The sequence below is a fragment of the Cydia pomonella genome, chromosome 7 (assembly GCF_033807575.1).
Source record: "Cydia pomonella isolate Wapato2018A chromosome 7, ilCydPomo1, whole genome shotgun sequence".
Taxonomy (NCBI): domain Eukaryota; kingdom Metazoa; phylum Arthropoda; class Insecta; order Lepidoptera; family Tortricidae; genus Cydia; species Cydia pomonella.
This window is the reverse complement of record NC_084709.1, coordinates 2,655,793-2,678,035: the sequence shown is the minus strand read 5'-3', so window position 1 is coordinate 2,678,035 and position 22,243 is coordinate 2,655,793. Positions and strand designations below refer to the sequence as shown.

Sequence of the window (22,243 nt, the reverse complement as noted above, 5' to 3'; positions counted from 1 at the left end):
ATACAAAATGAGACTAAACGCAAACGCGTACGTCACGTTTCGAAATCGAATTTATTTACACTAGGGGTACTGTTCCCGAAAGTTAGGTATACTCGAGCTTAATTTTCTGATTAAGACTGAAAAATAAAGCAATAAAGGAAGCAACAAAGAAAGAAGACATCATAATTTACCTAGGTTCACCATACAAAATCAATGCCAGTTGAATTTGTAAACATTTGTGAAGGAAATATGGTTGAATTTCTTTTGTTTTGAAATCGAAAGAAAAGAAAATATAACTCTGCTCCAAATGAAAATGGTTTAAAGTAGGCCTCGAGGATAAATACGCTAAGTAGGAAACAAAAAAAGCTTGTGACTACACTGTCTGCAGCAGCTCTTGCTCTTTTCCCCAGTAATATCGTATTTTTATGCCGTATATTGATGAATGATGACAATGCAAGCTGATATCTCAGTCAAATGCCTAATGAAAGAAAAGTGGAAGCAAATAAAGAAAGCAAGTGACCTACCCTGTCTACTGGCAGTTCTGTTGCTCTCTTTCCAAGCACTCTCCTGCTCTTCTGTCGTATTGTGATGAAGATCACAGACTGACTGAGCACAGGTACCATAATCACACTAAAAAAACAAGGAAAGGAGACTGCAAGCAAAGAAAGCGAGTGACCTACTTACTCTGTCTACTGGCAGTTGTTCTCTTCCCAAGCACTCTTCTACTCTTCTGTCGTATAGTGATGACTATGACTCCGTAGCAAGCGGATATCGTGAGGGCTGGCGCCACGAAGAGTGAGACGAAGACGCTGGTCATCCATATCCGCCATTGGAGCTTGCTGATGCTTGACCAGCATTGGAGGGTGCCTGAGACAAAAATTATTTATTTGTTAATCTTGATAATATAAAAAAGCGGCCAAGTGCGAGTCGGACTCGCCCATGAAGGGTTCCGTACCATTTATGACGTATTAAAAAAACTACTTACTAGATCTGGTTCAAACCAATTTTCGTTGGAAGTTTGCATGGTAATGTATATCATATATTTTTTTTAGATTTTCATTCCGTTATTTTAGAAGTTACAGGGGGGGGGGGACACACTTTTTTTCACTTTGGAAGTGTCTCTCGCGCAAACTATTCAGTTTAGAAAAAAATGATATTAGAAACCTAAATATCATTTTTGAAGACCTATCCTTAGATACCCCACACGTATGGGTTTGAAGAAAAAAATTTTATTTTTTATTTTTTATGACGTATTAAAAAAAAACTACTTACTAGATCTCGTTCGAACCAATTTTCGGTGGAAGTTTGCATGGCAATGTATATCATATATTTTTTTTAGATTTTTCATTCTGTTATTTTAGAAGTTAGGGGGGGGGGGGGGGGTGGACACACTTTTTACCACTTTGGAAGTGTCTCTCGCGCAAACTATTCAGTTTAGAAAAAAATGATATTAGAAACCTCAATATCATTTTTAAAGACCTATCCATAGATACCCCACACGTATGGGTTTGATGAAAAAAGATTTTTTGAGTTTCAGTTCTAAGTATGGGGAACCCCCAAAATTTATTGTTTTTTTTCTATTTTTGTGTAAACATCATAATGCGGTTCATAGAATACATCTACTTACCAAGTTTGAACAGTATAGCTTTTATAGTTTCGGAAAAAAGTGGCTGTGACAGAATCGGACAGACAGACGGACATGACGAATCTATAAGGGTTCCGTTTTTTGCCATTTGGCTACGGAACCCTAAAAAGCTCCGTTAAATAATATCTGTTGCAGCCTATAATTATTTTGCAGTCGCAGAAAAGCCGTTGAAGGTAGGGCCATTAAAATTTGGTACATATCCTCTCGGTAGTAGTTATATTTTTGAGGTGTTTGGGGTCGAAACGCTGGGGCCGTGGGGCTAAGCGCGCGTCGGCTCTACAAGACGACGTCGGCGACGCCACCGGGGAACAGAAGGCTGGCCAGCATATATCTCAACGCATTAGCATTACCATTCAATGGTACATTGCGGCCAGCCTTCTGGGCACACTGCCCAGCGGCAGGTATCATATTTGTAAGGCCTTATTTAAAAGTGTATCTATAGTTTGTATTGTTATTCTTAAGTTTTGATAGTTGATTGCTTTTTTTATTATTATTGAATTCAATAAACTACATATATATGTATTTAAATTGTTGTAGAGCTATGTTAAGATTTTTTTTTATTCATTCCAATTATAATTTTATGTCCATTTCCAACTTTCTACAAAGTATTAATTGTGATTTTGAAGAACCCCATATTCTAATCCCTAAACAAAAGCTTCGCAGGACCATAGGCATTGTCTTCTTCCTTGAGCTTGAGAGAAAATCATTGAGTGTAAAACTTCATTAATCTTAAGGGATACTCAAAGGTTCGACTCATTCATCATCCAAACAAAATGCAGATCTACCAGCCCATTATTAACTTTCACAATCAGGTGTCTTCTTTCCTAGGCTTGAAATGCACTTTATGCTCTTGAACTTGAGATTCAAAATCATGTAAAATTTATCATCGTTAGGAAGCGTAGTTGATTAATTATTGTCAGTCGGCGGCATTTGAGATATAATCATGTTAACTTGATTTGATAATGATTCGCAGTGTATCTCACTTTTACTTATAAGGGATATCTCCTGCAACACGAGCAAGTAATTAAAACATAATTTTTACTCCTACCACGAACATCTCAAACGAAAAAAAAACTTGTAAATAAGTTTTTGGCAAAAATTGCATTTTTGATTAAAGTTTATATCTCTGACTACTTTTCTATTTACCGGCAAGTAAAAGTCATCGAGATAATTCTAACAACCCCACAAACTTAATTGGGTTGCGTTGTTCTATCACAGAAGTCCTATGGCCACTTCTTGTCTCCATCATCAGATCAGCTCGATGGTATCATAATATTGCATTATCACCCGACTTACATAGGCATGTAAATTTTCAGCTTCGTCGGAAACCGGGAAGAAGAGCAAATTTAACTTGCAAGATTTGACTCGTACAAACATAAATAAGTGCTTTGCAAGTTAAATAAAAGTTTGTAAAATTATGTAGTCTTTAGAATGTGTCTTTTGCACACGAAAGAAATATTATTTTAAGTACGCTTTTATTATGTTTTAAACATAAAAAAATAAAGTTTATGGTGTACTAAGTTAACACTGATTAACAGTTTGCCGGACGGTATCGGACTGTCAGTTGTTCGTAACTGTCAACTTTTTGTTCTGACAGGCCGATACCGTCCGGCGGACTGTTAATCAGTGGGCCCCTTAAAATTCAATATACAAGTTATTTTTAAGAGTCGCTGTAAAAATGTTGGTCAGTTTGAAGAGTACAGCCTACAATTTCATTTTTTGTTGCTGTTACACGCCACACCCGGTATGCCTTTGACAAATAGAAAAAAAAATGCATAATGACACGATTGCCTATGGTTGGAATTTATATTGATTTCTAGAGTCTGTCAGGAAAGAGAAAAGTCGTGGAATGTATTGAGCCCCATACATTCCACGACTCTTCTCTTTCCGGGCAGACTCTATCCTAATATTTTAGTAATAGTAAGTATCAGTTCGATATCAAATCAAGATTTAATTTTTAAATTTGAATGCCATTCGCGGTAGTTTAAGATTTAATTTAATGGTAATGCTCATTCATTCAGATTATTCAGGCTACGATATATTCAGGCTAGGCAGGCTCTTGAATGCGAGCAGGGTGTGATTATTTACATATAAAAAAGATTAATTAATTATATATAACTGGTACATTTTCGGATGACCTTGACAAAACCTACCTACCTGTAGCTGTAGCCTAGCTTACCTTTAAACGTGACGTACGCGTTTGCGTTAAGTTTCCTTTTGTATAGGATTTTGAGTTTCCAAAATGTCCCGCTTGGCGCGCTCTTTCTAAATCCCATACTGCAAACGCGTACGTTACGTCACGCTATCGAATAAATTTACACTGAGGGTTTTGTTCCCTTGTAGTAGTAGTAGTGTTTATGGCGTTTTCCGCGAATGCAGAAGACTCTCGGCCCCATTTCGAACTTCAAGATACGTCAAATATTAGGCTAAGTTCTTCAAACACAAACGTCACTTTTAACACTGATATATCGGATCCATATCGTAACTAGACCTAATTTTTAACGTATCTTAAAGTTCGAATTGAATTGATTAATTCGGTACAACCCCTGAACACTGCAGGCCTTGGTCACTTTCTTTTGTATATGACCTATTTAAGTATATTGACTAAGAAAATTAGGGATACACTTCATACTCGTATTGAACATTTTATGGAAGTCGTTGGAGCCATTATGATATCGAGAACTAATTGAATGTCCTCCAAGATCTTCAAATATTATTCAAATGTGACAGTCCACATCAAAAGAGACCTTATGGAGCTCAGCGCTTCCCCTTTGATGTAAGGTCCCTTTTGATATGGACTGTCACAAATATTTATTATGAGAATGAGAGTCAAAGTGGCCAAATTATTTTTCATAAACTATACATTGAAGTTCGGTGTCAATAGATATTAGGGTGACACAAAAATGTTTTTATAATGTCCACAAGATTCTTTTCAGTTCAATACATGTAAAAATTATATAAAATAATTTTAAGAACAATCAAACATTATTTAGAGGTCGCTCTAAATGCAACAATTATGCAATATAATTAATTATACTAAAATGTATGAAATGAACTTGATCAAAGAAACAATGAAGGAGGCGTTTTAATGGTTATGGAATTTTTTTTCCTATTAAGTTACAACTACATAAAACACAAACATGTAATTTTTTTAGTTTTTGATTTAATATTTTAAAATTCTATAGCAATGTAGGGCAACCATTAATTTGAGAGCAGATGAGTCAAAATTAGGCAAATAGATTACTTCTAGTTATTACTTCAAAATACAATAAAGGGAGACTTGAGGAGATTTTACTACTCCATACAAAAATAGACCATCCTAATAGGGGACTCCCTCTGGTCGCATAATCTTTTGTCATATTTTTAATTGTCATAATACTTTATGCATAAAATTGTAAGTCATAATCTTAATAAACTTTAGTCAGAATTTTTCCTGTGCATAACTGGGTTTTTGTCATAAATGAGTTATGTCATAATTTTTACAGTCATAAATTTAATTCGCATAACATTTTAGGTTAGGTTCGTTAAGTATGCACATGATGTGTGTCATCAAATATTATGGCTAAAAATGTATGACACAATATAATATGACTTTTCATTTGTATGCGCAATGATGATTATGACACAAGTTGTTATTCGTATCAAAGATATGACTTAAACTTTTATGCAACCCAATATGGACCCCCCTAATAGCTATGCAATCAATAATTAATTATAGTATTTGATATAAGTTACCTTGTATTTTGTCTTCATCGAATAGGATGAGCATTGGAATGCAAAATAGGAAGCTGACCAGCCAAGCCCCTATTATTAGGGCTCGCGCTCTTCTCCCTGTCAACATACATAGAAAACACAATTTAATTAATTATTACACATCATCAACCTTTATCGTTGATTGTGATTACTATTGGTACCTACGAGCGGTAAGGTTAATAACTCGAACATTGACTTAACTACTTCGGAACTTTTCTTTTGATATTAATTTATCAGCCTTCGTCGAATGGAGAAGCGGAGTCCGACAAAGTAGACAAATCCACGAATTGCTGTTCCTGCCGAGGAATTTATGTGGTATGTGTACTGTTTATACCTCAACCCCACACTGTAATGTATAATAGCATGTACGCATTACTTTTTTTAGAACTTATTCGTATTTAGACAGCAACCGTTGTATCATTGACGCCACGCCTCACATGGCGACCCGGCCAGTGCGGCCTTGAGCGATTAGGTTAGCATGGGTACACTAAGACACAAGGCAGGTAGGGAATCCGTGGATGTCTGACCATGATTTAATCGAGTGCTTTATATAGTGCTTTTCTCCAAACATGCGAGGAAATAAGGTAAAATAATCATTATTTAAGCATCAATCAGCACTCAAATCGAACCGTCACATCAAAAACGTCAAAATCAATTTTCCTGTTTAATTATTTAATAAAAGTTAAAGGGACAACTTATTCTACCATTCAGTATCATTCAATATTCGTTCATTCAATATAATTGTGCAATATAAGCTGTATGTGCAGGCACGAGATCCTTAAAATAATATAAAAGTTATATTACATAGACTTTGATTAAAAATTAAATAAAAGGGTCGTGTAGACGCGGCCTGCTAAAACACGAAAGAGGTTGAATTTTTTTTATTTGAGTTTTACCATAATGAAGAACTTCCCGTACTATTTTTGCTACATAAAGGTGAATATTTCCAAGTATATTGGAGAATAGTACATTACGATACAAGTGCGAAAAATAGGAAATTCGAAACGAGTGGCGATAAATTAAAACACGACCGAAGGGAGTGTTTTAAATCGACACGAGTTGCGAATTACCTATTCGCACATGTATCGTACAACGTTTTACAGTACATATGGCCCTTTAAATGTTCGACACAGTAACGTAATATGCTACTTCTCGCACTAGTGCTATAAAGTAGCCCCATATGTACTGTAAAACATATTTTAAATGCTCTTCGAAATATAGAATATCAAACGACGCCGCGAAATCTTAAATTATAGAAAAAATCGTAAGAACACTTTTAATGACGAAATTTGGTTGTATATCCGATGGCAGTCGGTTTCCTAAGAAATACTAATTAATTACAACTAATTACTTTAATTATTGAATACTTACAGCTCCCTGTGAAATTCATGGGATGCGTAATGGCATCGCATCTGTCTATACTCAATGCCACTAGCACGTAGGTTGAGGAATACGTTACTACACCCTGTGAACAAATCATTTATTAATATGCGATATTACCTTAACATTTATTTATTTATTCATTTAAACTTTATTGCACACATAAAGAAAAATGTCCAATGGCGAACTTAATGCCAAAAAGCATTCTCTACCAGTCAACCATTGGGTCAAACAGAGACATTTGCGTATGTTGGTGCAGGAAAAAATAATAACACATAATAAGGAAAAAATTAAACGTGAAGTCAAATAATATTAAAATAGTACATTACGATACAAGTGCGAAAAATAGGAAATTCGAAACGAGTGGCGATAAATTAAAACACGACCGAAGGGAGTGTTTTAAATCGACACGAGTTGCGAATTACCTATTCGCACATGTATCGTACAACGTTTTACAGTACATATGGCCCTTTAAATGTTCGACACAGTAACATAATATGCTACTTCTCGCACTAGTGCTATAAAGTAGCCCCATATGTACTGTAAATATATAAATAGTTAAATACTAGTACTTATATAATGTATAAAAGATAGACTTATACATATAATTATGTACATATACATGATGGTGAACCTTATTTAAGTTCTTCTGACAGAAGATGCTTGCGAAGTAGTCGTTTGAAAACGGGTTTGCTTGGGGCTTGTCGAATAAAGAGAGGGAGGGAATTCCAGAGACGGATTGCCTCAACGGCGAAAGAGTTAGACATAAAACCAGTACGGTGAAAAGGAATCGAGAGTTTGAGAGAACGGGAGGAACGGAGTTCACATCCTGGACGGGGGTGATGAAAGTGAATTTACGTTTAAGATAACCAGGGGAGGAAGGCTCGAACAAAATGGAGAATAAAATACTCAGGATTCTAAGGGACCTACGACGACGGATGGAGAGCCAATTTAGCTGACGGCGATAAAAAGAAACATGGTCGTATTTGCGAAGTCCGAAAATGAAACGTATGCCATTATTCATAAGACGGTCTAGCTTATTGAGGTACTCCTGAGAGATATTAGTCGTGCACGCGTCCGCATAGTTAATAACTGGCGAAAGTAGAGCCTGCACAAGTAATTTCTTAATACCTACCGGGAGAAAATTCTTAAATTTATCGAGATAACGCAATGTTCCTGAAACTTTCCGACTTATTTCAGAGACTTGGTCATTCCACATATCAAAGATAACTATTATAAGTGATAATTCATCACTTAAGTACAGCTTAGAGGAGAGAGTAATAAATATTCAAGACAGCCTCAAGCCTCAGTCCCCGCGTGCCTCATTTTTAGGGTTCCGTAGTCAACTAGGAACCGTTATAGTTTCGTTTTATCCGTCTGTCTGTCTGAGGCTTTGCTCCGTGATCGTTAGTGCTAAAATGCTGCAATTTGGCATGGATACATAAATCATCGTGAGGAAACCGGACTAATCTCAATAAGGTCTAGTTTACCCTCTGGTTTGGAAGGTCAGATGGCACTCTCTTTCGTAAAAACTAGTGCCTACGCCAATTCTGGGGATTAGGTTGTCAAGCGGACCGCAAGCTCCTATGAGCCGCGGCAAAAATGCCAGGAAAACGTGAGGAAGAAGAAGATATATAAAACAATAAATGCAACAAAATGGTAATATAAAAAATAAAAATATTTTTTTAGGGTATCTCTCCTACAAGTAAAGTGGGGATGAAAACCTGATGGCAAGCAATTACTGTCGCCCATGGACCCCTGCTATAATAGAGGGGTTGCAAGTGCGTTACCAGCGTTTAAGATGGGACTACGCTCTTATCATCAAGATTTGAAGGTCGCATCGGTCCGGAAATACCGCGATAGTTCATTCCACAGCTTAAGCTGTGCAAGGCAGGAAGTTTCTGGAGAAATGCACAGTTAATGACTGTCAATACCATCTAAGTTTGTTCTCTCTATTAGCCTCTGGTACAGCTTAGGTACTACCTTATTCAGTTAAAGACAAAGTTTATTATTCAAGTTTATTACAATGCGTTTATAAACGTCAAATAATATTAAATAAATAAAATAAATATTATAGAGACATTCTAACACAAATTGACTAAGTCCCACGGTAAGCTCCAGAAGGCTTGTGTTGTGGGTACTCAGACAACGATATACTTCTTATACAAATACTTAAATACATAGAAAACATCCATGACTCAGGAACAAATATTTGGGTTTATCACACAAATAAATGCCCTTATTCGCCCGGGATTCGAACCCAGGACCATCGGCTTCATAGGCAGGGTCACTACCCACTAGACCAGATCGGTCGTTAAAATGTGGGTTCAAATAACTGAGCTATACCGGCTCTAACCCTATATCTCTGACCCGAGAAGATTTAAATCCCTACTAAATTGGAGGAGGGTATCCCAATATGGACCGGCAAGAAACTCGGCGGGACAAGTCTTGTCAAAACGTTACATCTTATTAACATGCATTAAATAAGAAAAAAAAATTACGTTCCTACTTTATTTCTTACTATGTTTTTTTTTCTTATTCTGTTTTTATTTGTATCAAAGATTTACAATTTAATTTATTTTATTTACAATTCTTGTCCAGCACAAGTCACAAGTCTACCCACAGATGATATTTTATTTTGTGTAAATTCCAGGGAGTTCCGTTATTGGCTATGATTATAAGTAGGTAATCATGTTTTTTGTATAATATTTATTGTAGATGCTGTAGAACTTCTCAAAAATTCAATAACTATAATATAACAGGATGTTTGCCATGTAAGTAAATATGTTTTATTAAGTTCCCGATATTTCGTTTCGCACTATTTACTGTCTAAACTTCGTGAAGATGAAGCTTATAAAATATCGAAGCGTGAACTAATAAAAACAGATTTGCATAATAAATATCCTGTTATTAAATATTTTGAGTTATAACGCTCTATTCATATTTAGAGAAGTCAATAAAATAGAGATACAATTTAGGGACCTGGTGGAGCTGAAGACAACAAAGTGAGGTAGGGTCATTATAAACGTCATATTTTCATAGAAATTTGACAATACAACACTTAGTCATTATACATGCCATGCGGAGTTAGCGTGGTCTGACTCTATCGCGTATCAACGCGGAAACGCAGCGAGCGTATTGGCACAAAATAAAAAATAAACAGAAGGTCCGTACTCGCCGTTTTTGAAAATACATACCTAAACTTGCCCGACTCACTAGGGTTGCTTCTGTATTAATTTCGAATTTTAAAAAGCAGTAGGTAATATAAGTTTACAGACATACATACATCGATTCGTTTATACATACATCTTATCATGTTTACATTCCTTAGAGACTGTATTTTGACGTACATGACAGTAGGTACCTACGTAGCGGCGGGGACGTCAAGTGAGCAACGCGCGCACAGCCCGACTAAGCATTGCCCGTGAGTGCCCGAGAACGCCTGTAAATGTAACGTCTGTGTGCGTAAATGTCACGTCTGTGTGCGTGCGGCGAAAATAGCACTTTTTACTGAGCGGACTCTCTGCTCCGCCGCTATTTACTTTGTGGTGTTGGGTACTTCTGTGCCGGAATGATTCGTGGTGTGTTATTTGTTAATCAGTAGTGGACGGGTACTACGAGCAGTGTTGGGCGAACGTTAATTAGAATTGAAAATGTTGAAAATTAACCATTACTGTATTATCTCACCCATATCCATATCTACACTCTACACTTAACTTACTTGAGCTTTTCGCAAAATATATGTGATTGTGATATACATAATTGTTTATTTTGCTTTTAAGCATTTATTTACTGTAAATAAACCTTGTTTATTTTGGTAAGTACTCACCTAATCCTAATTACTATTGCCTTACAATCGGTTTCTCGAATTACTATTTTCTAGTATCGCAATAAGCTTCAAATAAAAGATTCCCTAGATTTATCATCAAACAATTAATTGATGTCCTTTGTAACAAAGCTTCGCAAAGGTTTTCCTCGTTCGACGTAGTTTTAACTACATATAGGACCAACTATATTTATTTGCACTTCCTTAAGCCCGCTCAAGGGAACGAGTGGTGTCTGTTCATCGTATACAATTTACATGAAATATACTTATATGTAGCAGAATGGCCTGGATCATCAGATTATTGTATTTCTGTGCGCGTGGGTTCGAATCCCACTTCTGATGTTGCAAAATGACCTGGATCATCAGATTATGGTCTATTTGTGAGCATTACGATAGCTAAGTAATTAATCCTAAGGATTCCTCGAGATAAGAAAATATAACGTCCTTGTATGTTGTTTATTGACTTTCGTATATTACAAATATTACAATTACAATGTGAATCATAAAATTATATCAAATACAATATACATGTCACAGTGTGATCCATCTGCAACAGGAAACGCTGCTGTATAGATTGTGTCATTCACGAAGACGTGTGCCTTGATTCGTATTGTTTTGTTATTAAAGGTTAGATTTGACAAATCTGCGCGTCATCGTCGATGACACGAACTATAGTCGCCATACGAATGTTAATTACCTATAATGCCTAACAAAATAAAAGAACTCATGATAAGTACCTATTTTGCATTTTTTGCCATCGTGCCTTATTTAACCGTCATTTGAATATAAGTCAAATTTGCGGAAAATGTAACAAATGTATACGCAGAATTTTCCCCGAAAATAGACTAGAAGCTATCAAGTTTCAATCCAGTTCGTGAAATCAAACAGCAGACATAACAAAGTCTTGAGATAACAATAACAAACGAAAATATAAATTACATAACAAATAACGAAATGAGTTCAACGAAATTGAAATACTATACTAAGTAATACAAACAAGAAAATATTGAATTCCGCGGAAAACCCCGCTAGACATACAAAGATCAAGTTGTTTCAAGTATTTGAAAAGTAAGTAAAGTTGGCAACATAAATATATATACTTTGTATAGAACTTTATCACGAAGGAAAGAAGGACAAATATGTATGCACATTTATGTTGCATCTGTATGAAACACAAAATCTACACTTGAATTAAATCCGATTCTTAAGTGATGATGGTCTTTGTAACGTTTGGTTGAAATTTGGAGCACACACTCAATCCAGCGACTCTTAAGTAATAATTTAAAAATAAAACATTATAAAATTAAATAAGCCTTGTTTGTGTCTGACTAGCCACGAGATGGTCATCCTCTGAACCATCATTATCATCTGCGTTCGTAAATTAATGTAACTCACCTGTAAATATTTGACCAGCTTGCAGACCAGCGAGCCCGCTAGCCACGAGATGGTCATCCTCTGGACCATCATCATCATCTGCGTTCGTAAAGTAATGTAACTCACCTGTAAATATTTGACCAGCTTGCAGGCCAGCGAGCCCGCTAGCCACAAGATGGTCATCCTCTGGACCATCATCATCATCTGCGTTCGTAAAGTAATGTATCTCACCTGTAAATATTTGACCAGCTTGCAGGCCAAGGAGCCCGCTAGCCAAGAAATGGTCATCCTCTGGACCAGGTCCGGCAATACGCTTATAAGGCCGACCCACAAATCTGTAACAAAAAATCTTAGCATATATATTGCACAGATGTAATAAATAATTTGAATAATCCTTGTTTAGTCCAATTCGAGTGTAGGGACCAAATATACAGTTGAATTTCTTCGCAGATGTAGCGCAGTCGAGTTCATAAATATGTATACATTTATTCACCATAATCCATTGCAATAAGGTGAAAAAACGTATACATATTTATGAACTCGACTGTACAGTCATGGACTTGAGCCATTTAGGGTTTACTTTACATTGGAGATGTCATAGCGGTAGTATTGATAACCAAATTAGCTTGAACCGTAGATTGTTCAACAATTAATGTCTGTGACCATGCCTATGCAGGTTTCCTCACAATGTTTTCCTTCACCGAAAAGCTAGTGGTAAGTACCAAATGATGACATACCTAAGTTCCAAAAATTTACTAGTAACTAAGTACAAGCCAGGATTTGAATTTGCAATCTCCGGATTTGCAGTCAGACGAGAGATCCACTTGGCCACCACCGTTTCTCCTATTACCCTATTCTTAACGTTAAAATAAAATGAAAAACCGCCCAACTTTCGCCTCATTTCGTGCAAAAGCGACTTGACAAAACACTTTGCATCCAAATTGTTAATCCCCCCACGTTCACCCAAACCTCACTCGCGAGAATAAAACTTTGGACAGGAAAACCTCTTCTGCAGGGATTCTTACAATTAAACTTGTGAAAACAAAGTGGCTTTTACAAGTCTTTGGTTAACTGCTATTGTTTGTGGGTCAGTAAGTAGGTACAAAGTAGTACAAACATCTTAAAAAGTTTACGTAATTTTCTATTGATCGTTGACGTAAAGTCAAGATAATAATATAGAAGCAGTTACCATTAAAGTAGATTTTTAAGTAATTGGGTGGCACTCGCGAAAATATTGTTTTATATAAATGTTTTATATTAATTATCTGCAATATGTACATATGTACTTAAGTATACAATTTATTATGACATGTAATATGATATTACCAATAAATATGATTATGATTATTATGATTATGATTATGGACGAGTACGTGGTATACTTAAAGGTAAACAAATATGTAGGAGATTTTGAACAACATTTTCTTTTCCCCCCGGCATTGAATGGCAAAAATAAATGGCTGTTTCATACATTGCGGCGAAATTTCCTGTACAAAGTTTTCTTTTGCGATTTCGGGCTTAGTCTCATTGTAAGGCAGGCATAACAAAATCACCTCGTTTACAGGATCCGATTCATCTCGATATGACCTTGAATATCGCTCACGCTGATTGTTGCACGCGAAATGAAGTAAAAATCCTGTGTGATATCGCGCTAATTACTCAGACGAACGTCAAGGTCATAACAAAACCAGTTCAATATGGTTTTGAACTGGTTATGATATGACCCAACAAATTGTTATATTGGAATCGATAACATACCAGCTATAGCCAACTGCATGATGAAGAAGTTCATCCTGCTCTTCCTGGACTTGGTGAGCAGGAGGGCGAAAACAACCTTGGCGTTAACTATCGCCACCAGTAGCCATAGAAGTGGGACTCTTTAACACCTTCCTTTGCGAACATACCACCTATAACCAGCTGCAAGGAAGAAACTAGCGAGATGTCCGCTTATACTTTGTGTCATGGATCTAAGAAGTGGGAAACAGTTTTGTTTCTTAACACCTTCCTTTGTGAACATACCAGCTATAGCCAGCTGAATGATGAAGAAGTTCATTCTGCTCTTCCTGGACTTGGTGAGCAGAAGGGCGAGAACGGCCGTGGCGTTGCCGGCCACTATCACCACCAGTAGCTATATAGGTGGGAATGAGCTTTGCTCCTTAATACCTTCCTTTGCGAACATACCAGCTATAACCAGCTGCAAGGAACTAGCAACTAACTAGCAAGATGCCCGCTTATTCGTGGTGCCATGTATCTAAGAATTGGGAATCAGTTTTGTTCCTTAACATCTTCCTTTGTGAACATACCAGCTATAGCCAGCTGAATGATGAAGAAGTTCATTCTGCTCTTCCTGGACTTGGTGAGCAGAAGGGCGAGAACGACCGTGGCGTTGCCGGCCACTATCACCACCAGTAGCTATATAGGTGGGAATGAGCTTTGCTCCTTAATACCTTCCTTTGCGAACATACCAGCTATAACCAGCTGCAAGGAACTAGCAACTAAACTAGCAAGATGCTCGCTTATTCGTGGTGCCATGTATCTAAGAATTGGGAATCAGTTTTGCTGCTTAACACCTTCCTTTGTGAACATACCAGCTATAGCCAGCTGCATGATGAAGAAGTTCATCCTGCTCTTCCTGGACTTGGTGAGAAGGAGGGCGAGAACGACCGTGGCGTTGCCAGCCACTATCGCTACCAGAAGGATCCAGAGGACGGCTACTTGAGCAGTCTGAAACAATAATATAATAATTTTATACAAACTATGTTTAAATGATAAACTGAACGAAATGGCAGAAAATGAAAACTTTTTTCACCGTGTCACGGAACGTATTATTGTTCGATGTCAATATACAGAGCCCCTAGTGTAAATTTATTCGATAGCGTGACCCATACAAAGTGAGACTTACTTTTTCTAGTTTTATAAATCAAATTATCAAATCGAAAAACTGCTTCTCTAAACACTCAGTATCTATACTCACTATCCTGTACCGTGTATACCAGAAAACTTGTATTGGACCGACACTTAATATCACTTCAGCAACACCGATAATGCTTTCCACAGGTAAATGAAGGCCCTCACTAATAAAGGATAACGATACCCGTGTGGCCAATTCAAAGTTAAACACAAAAGTAAAAAGGGTCAAAGTTCTTCGGTGAAGCAAGGCACTTGCGACCTTTTGATTTGACAGGAAAGTTACCAAATGAATGGATAAACGCTCGAAACTACTAGTAAAGCCTAAAAATAAACGTCGCTTTCATGAAAGTTCGACGTTATTTTTGTAGTTTCTTTTGAAGAACGTGACTACGTGAAGATTACGTGTTGAACTTTAAAGTGGCGAATAATTTTCTAGAATTTTTTGCTGTTTTTTGCTCGTTAATATTGTTTAAAGTGTATTGATGTGGAAGTCAGCAGTTCATAAGTTTGTCTAGTAATGGCTTTAACCATTCGTTAGTTAACACCCGGCAATCCATCGTGGCTATTTGTAAAGTCCAACACTATATACTAAAAGCAACTACTGAATAACGCCATGCTCTGCGAGTACACTTTTGACAATGGCGAATTCATCTTGAATTTGATGAAAGTCATTTTTTTTCAAGAAGGAAGAAGTGACTAAAATAAATAACGAACTGTATTTAGAAAATGGGCGTTTTCTGAATGCTGCGTTCTTTTGAATTAAAGAAGAAGATAGTTTCTTTCGACATATTACGATACGCTTTTTAGTGTCAAAAACTACTAAATAGTTTGCAAAAAAGATCTCCGTCCCGAGATGAAATAGTGCAGTGATTGTGACTTCTAATAGCTATTTTTGACGACCGGTCTGGCCTAGTGGGTACCTGCCTATGATGGGTTCGAATCCCAATAAGGACATTTATTTGTATTGTATTGTATTTATTTATATACGTATAAGATTCTGATTATCTGTGTAAGATTGTCCTCAAATATTTAGGCCCTACGCTAGCTGACGCGGACGCCCGCCGCGTGCGCACGCACGCGGGTGCTATTTGTAGGTGAGATCCGCCGCACGCGTCCGCTTCAGTTAGCGTTGCTCATACTATTTTTCGTTAACACGCTCGTCCGCTCCGTGCACCCGCGTCAGCTAGCGTAGGCCCTTATTTATTATCTGTTGCCGACGACTACCGAACGTAGGTGAGGGCGCGCGGAGCAGGGATGACCCCACCAACCAGAGATCCGAATGCGAGTCGTACTGAACGGACGTTATTTTGCTAATATATTTTTTCTTGTCTCTAATATTCCTATTATGTACTGTGTTTTATTTTATATTTCCAAATAAAAGTATAGTGCATTATTTGACCATTTTTATTGGAGAATACCACTACAAACTACGACATTATCTATTTACTAAATTGATACCTTACTTGCTATAGCTGAGGGTGCTGATCAGTAGAATATTATCAGCGCGTGACAATAGCTAGATAATAGAGATAGTTACTTTAGATAATGTAAATTAAAAATCTAGTATTATGACAACACTACTGTATTTATACTAATTAATACAGAATAAATTATTCTAAATCTACCCGCCAAAGGATTACTCCTCCAGCCGCTGCCTCTAAATTGAGCAGAATCAAAACAATTATTACCCACGGACTCGTCCTTCAATAAATTATATTATAAATCTGCTAAAGAGTAGGTAAACTGTAACGTGACATAATTATTTCCAAATTTCAGTCACTTAATTCATCGTTAGACACATTAGGAGTCATTACCCTATACACTAAGGATTGTCTGGATGTCATTTATAATCCCGTGACTTAGTCACTCGCGCGTGATGCGTACTTAATCGTGTCTAAACGAGGCTTACGCATGTTTTCAGTGGCGTATGAAGAATATAAATAAGCAAGTGTTACTGATGAGCTATGGTGTGTGGTACAAACAACATGTCTATTAAATGTTTTTTTTTTTTTTTTTTTTTTTATACTTAAGTATCATCAACTAGAGGTTCATTAGCATTACATACATAATTTTTTTTTCCTTTTTTGATTGTGGAACGTGCCACATTACAATCTATAAATTGTATATACAGATGTCGATCACAATTATAAAATCAACGATGATTAGGTAACTCTGGCCAACGCGGGACCCGAACTCAAATCTCCAATCCAAAGATCCAAAGATGTGGGTTCGAGTCCCACGTTGGCCAGAGTTGATCATCGTTGATTTTTTCATTGCGATTGACATCTATATATACAATTTATATACATATAATTTTTTAACAAAAAAATCCATACATTTGTCGTTCTTTCTATTCAGTTAGGTACCGCCGTATAAAATATTTGCAAAATGGTAACGTATTGGAAATTAAAATCTTGGGATACTTTTTCCCCTATTGAGATGGAAAGAGCTCTTGATTTTGTGTAGGTTAAATAATTATATACATAAATAAATATATGCTTTATAGGCAGAGCCCGTACTTTAAATGCCGTTGACAGAAAAATGACGTCACGCTACATAGAGTATGAATCCAATTAATATTTTCGTAATAATTAATCATTTATCAACCTCTTTACGTAAGTTATACATATACTTGACACAGGGGCGGATTAAGAAGGCGCGGGGCCCTTAGCACAATAGCTCGCGGGGCCCCCCTGGTTTGAAAAAAAAAATGATTAAGTGCGAGTCGGATTCGCACCCCGAGGATTCAGTACCATCACAACATTTTTACGATGTCTTAATTTTTGTCCACTCGTTCTCTATTAGTTTTTAACATGTTATGCAGTGTATTTTTTAGGGTTTCGTAGTCACCTAGAAACTCTTATATAAGCAGTTTCACCATGTCCGTCTGTCCGAGGGTTTGCTCCGTGATCTTTAGTGCTAGATAGCTGTAATTTGGCATGGATACATAAATCATGCATTGCGACAGAACGGGTAAAATAAAAACTATAAAAAAAATTAGGATACCTCTCGTACAAAATGTTTTTACTTTGATATTTTTTTGCTTTGACCCTGTAGTGTGGCGTATGGTTGGATAAGCTCTTTCGAAACGAATAATGGTCTCCAAAAACCTTTTTTTAAATAAAGTTATTATTTACGGAAATAATCGCTCCGAAAGTTAAAAAAAAATGTAGGGAGGAATTTTGATCTTTTTATTTTTATTACTAATACATTTTAAAAGAGCCTAATCTTAATAAAGTTGTGTTATTTTATCACAGTTCTTTTCTTTTATATAGGTTTCCTCCTTACCTTCGGTTTTCATCATCAGATTAGGTCGATTTTGCCAAATTTTGACAAATGGTCAAAAAAATAGTTTGCAGATGGTTTGCAGGTTTTGAAAACAACTTACGAGTATTACAAGTTAAAGCATGTAGGGATACTGTTTAACAACATCAAGATTATTAAGTTTAATAAAAGCTTGTAAAAATAGGTGAAAAGTGAGTCGGACCTAAGAAGTGGGAACTAATGGCTAAGTGAGCCAAAAAACAAGCCCGAAGGCTGAGCCCCGCGAGCTGAATATCCGGACCGATCGGACCACCCGATTTCGTAGCGTTCCCGTGCGAAACCGAAGGCCAAGCTGCAGGAAAGCAGAGTCTAGAATGAAATCAATGCCAGAGTGTGAACGAGGCCGTAGGCCGAGCTCCGTATAAGGATGGAGGCCCGGAGCGTTCAATCACGGCGCGCCACGCCACCATGCAAAGACTGAATTGTAGGAGAACAGAGTTTGGAATTGATCTCGGCTCGCCTGCTGCTCGGCCTTAGTTCTTGCTCGAAAGTGCGACTTGCTGGGATGCTTTGGGTATCGGACCCTATGTAGGGCTTTACATCCGGCTTATGCGAATGCAAAGCCCTGCATAGGGGCCCCGCTGTTTTCTTTTTATAACATTTTGACAATTAGATCATATGTATCACGGCTTTGCAGCAACTCGGCATATTTTGGGCCCGGCCAGCCGTAGAGGAGCGCGTCCTTTGGCCTACTACGGGCTCAAAGCTGATCATCATTAGGCATTAGCTGTAAGGTGCAATTTGTTATTTGAAATAATAATTAGTAAATAAATCATCCTTCCTTGCTTTTCACTAATATGTTTTTAAACACAGTATCTTCTTTTGTTCGTTACCGAGCTCTGCTGTTTCCTGCAGCTTAGCCATGCACAAAAGTTTGCACCTTCCCCAACACTGCACCTTCGGTATTATGCTAAACTCTGCTCTAGGTCTTTGCGTAAGCCTAAAAAAATCTTTAAATTTGGTATCGTTGTAAAGAAAAATAGACAGGATAATAACAAATAATAATAATTGATCAATATTGTTACTGAGTTACGAAAAAAAATACACTGTAAATAAAATGTGGTGGTACAGGATCCGCGGAGTGCGAGTTCTACTTGGCCGGTTCCGCGTGCCGAAATCGCATGGTCAGGGTCGGAGCGCGGGGCCCCCCTTAGGCGCGGGGCCCTTAGCATATGCTTTTTCTGCTGTTCGGTTAATCCGCCACTGACTTGACAATCAGTACAGAAACATCTGACTTTCATCTTATTGTCACTCAAATAAATAATAGATTATTAATTTATTAAATAATACATATTTTAGATTTTTAACAGTGTAACAAGCTTTTATTCTCGTATCAAGTATTTATTCTGATACCCGTCAATAAGTAAGTTATCTAAACTTCCTGTATGTTAAATTACGTCATTTTTGCGTCAACGGCATGACAAGTACGGGCCCTGATTATAGGACATTCTTACGTAAATTGGCAACTACCTCGACTTTACAGAAGATCGCAGCCATAAGAGTAGGGTAGGATGGGGCATGATGACCAGCGGGGAATAGGGTAACTTAATCAATTAACAATTATCTTGGAAAATATATTGCGAAACTTGTATGCCAAATGGCAAAACATAGTGAAACATAAGAGTTATATTTAAGAGGCTGTCAATACCTAAAGCGCGCACACTGTCTATTTGTATCGGAGTAAATGAGATAGCACTGTCGCATGTTACTGGGCCTGGGCAAGGGAATAATAAGAAAAATATTTAAATAAAAAAAAGTGGATTATTAGTGTAATATTTAACTCGACCACGGTTTACATATAAATGTTTTGAAATTGTGATTTTAATTGCAGACGCATAAGTCAAAACAATAAAGACATAAAACCGTTTAATTGTGATTTTAAGACCAATCTTTGCAATTATTTTCTATCGAGCCGATTTCGTTCAATCGTGTATCGAGTACAACCACGGTCTTTGAAATATAATTAATATGAACATATATTTTTCTTACTTGACTAAAACAAATAGTCTTTCTTAAAAAACTGTTTAAGTAACATCAATTTCAAGGACATTGGGTGTTGACAGCCTCTTAACGTATGTTTACAAATAAATATATTTTGACTTTGATTCTGAAACATTTTTAAGTAATGATAAAATAAAAGCTTAGTATGTTACTCCTAGATTTGAAAGAACAAATGATGCCTACACTATATTTGTGCATTAGTAATTCATTTAAAATTTACATTTGTGTAGACTTGTAATATAAATTTTAACGCAAGACATACTTTTTCTGACAAAATTAAGCACTTTACGATGTGGCTAGTTTATAAGCTGTTCAGATTTTTTCGTGACAATTAATATCGCCGATTAAAATTAAAACATCATGTAATTTATTGTATTTATGTATATATTATGTATTGTAAATACATGGAGTTGTATTGTTAAGAGTCCGCAGCAAGCTCTGTCGAATTTCACCTTCACATACAAACAAAGTCTCGTTCTCATTTTAAAACTACGTGTTGGATTGTAATGAAACTTTGCACATACAATGAAATGAGGTATATCTAGGACTGTAATTCGTTTATATAGCTCCAGCTTTTAAAACAAGAAAAATACAGCAAAAACATGTTTTCTATGAAAAAGTTAAATTCGCTGTATTTTTTGAACTATGGTATCTGAAGCTACATAAACTAATTCCAAGTATAGATATACCTTATCTTACAGGAAGTACAAAATTTCAGAGCAAGCTAGTCTTTCAAAATGAGAGCGTAACTACGTTTGAATGGAGAACCGAGCCTAATGCGCATCATATAGTTTTTTTTAGGGTTCCATACCCAAAGGGTCAAACGGGACCCTATTACTGAGACTTCGCTGTCCGTCCGTCCGTCCATCCGTCCGTCCCATGAACTGTGATAGTTAGCAAGTTGAAATTTCTACAGATTATGTATTTCTGTTGCCACTATAACAATAAATACTAAAACAGACGCGTCCGTCTGTCACCAGGCTGTATCCCATGAACCGTGATAGCTAGACAGCTGAAATTTTCACAGATGATGTATTTCTGTTGCCGCTATAACAACAAATACTAAAAACAGAATAAAATAAATATTTAAGGGGGCTCCCATACAACAAACATTTTTTTTGCCGTTTTTATAAATAATGGTACGGAACCCTTTGTGCGCGAGTCCGACTCGCACTTGCCCGGTTTTTTACTTAAATATATTTTCAAAAATGTTCTAGAACGTACCTGGTAGAAGTAAAATTTGTTGATAAACGTGAAATTTGCAGAGCCGTTGTAGAACGAGCCATTCAAGGCGACGCATTCCGGACAATCTAAATCCTCCATGACGATGTCACATCTTGTCAATGTACCTGCAACAAGGCAATTTTTTTTAGCATAGCCAAGATTTTCAGGGGAACTTATTATTGAATTACGTAACTTATGAACATATAAATATTGTAAAACATAAATTTATTCACATAATAGATATACAGCGTGTATTTTTGATATTAACATATAATCAAAGGGCAGTTAGTTTAGGCTGTAATGAACACACTTTCATAGGTTTTTAAAAAATGGACGACTTTTATTTATTCATACAAAATGATTCAGCAAGCAATGTAACACTACTTTGTTTTAACTCAAAACGTCTCATTAATGACGCGGCGGCGTCACAACTGTCAAAAGTGATCATGATGTACGATATACATTGCCGCTCGAAAAAATTTCAAAAATTAATTGTGCTCTGGTAGGGAAGACTAAACTAAAAATATCTTTCAGAATTGTTTTATAGCACTAAAACCTACGTCTAGTTTAAGTTTGAGGTTATATCAAAAATACAAAGTGTATACAGAGATATTACAGTTACTGTAAAAATACTAAAGTAAATAAATAACTAGCTTAAATCTAAAATAGACCCTTGAGGCATTGTAGCAGGAATGCTGGCGGCATTTCCTCGTTGTATCGCAATGTATATACGTTGTGCGAGGAAGCCGCCGCCAGCTCTTCGGTCACCAGTTACATCAACCAGACGCTTCGCGATTTCAAAAACTTGTGAGTGCTAGGACCCCATG

The 22,243-nt window shown here is 36.7% G+C and overlaps 1 protein-coding gene across 1 annotated transcript in view; it reads right to left on the bottom strand.

Moving 5' to 3' along the window:
* Positions 1-21,515, bottom strand: part of LOC133519475 (cardioacceleratory peptide receptor-like) — a 54,192-nt gene extending 32,677 nt beyond the window's left edge. The window contains exons 1-7 of the mRNA XM_061853480.1: positions 21,417-21,515; positions 16,331-16,383; positions 14,546-14,730; positions 12,189-12,292; positions 6,749-6,842; positions 5,360-5,455; positions 664-846 (exon numbers count right to left, since the gene is read on the bottom strand). Coding sequence (XP_061709464.1) covers positions 664-846; positions 5,360-5,455; positions 6,749-6,842; positions 12,189-12,292; positions 14,546-14,730; positions 16,331-16,383; positions 21,417-21,515 — 814 coding nt within the window. The remainder of the gene's footprint in view (positions 1-663; positions 847-5,359; positions 5,456-6,748; positions 6,843-12,188; positions 12,293-14,545; positions 14,731-16,330; positions 16,384-21,416) is intronic.
* Between the last annotated feature and the right edge of the window lie 728 nt (positions 21,516-22,243).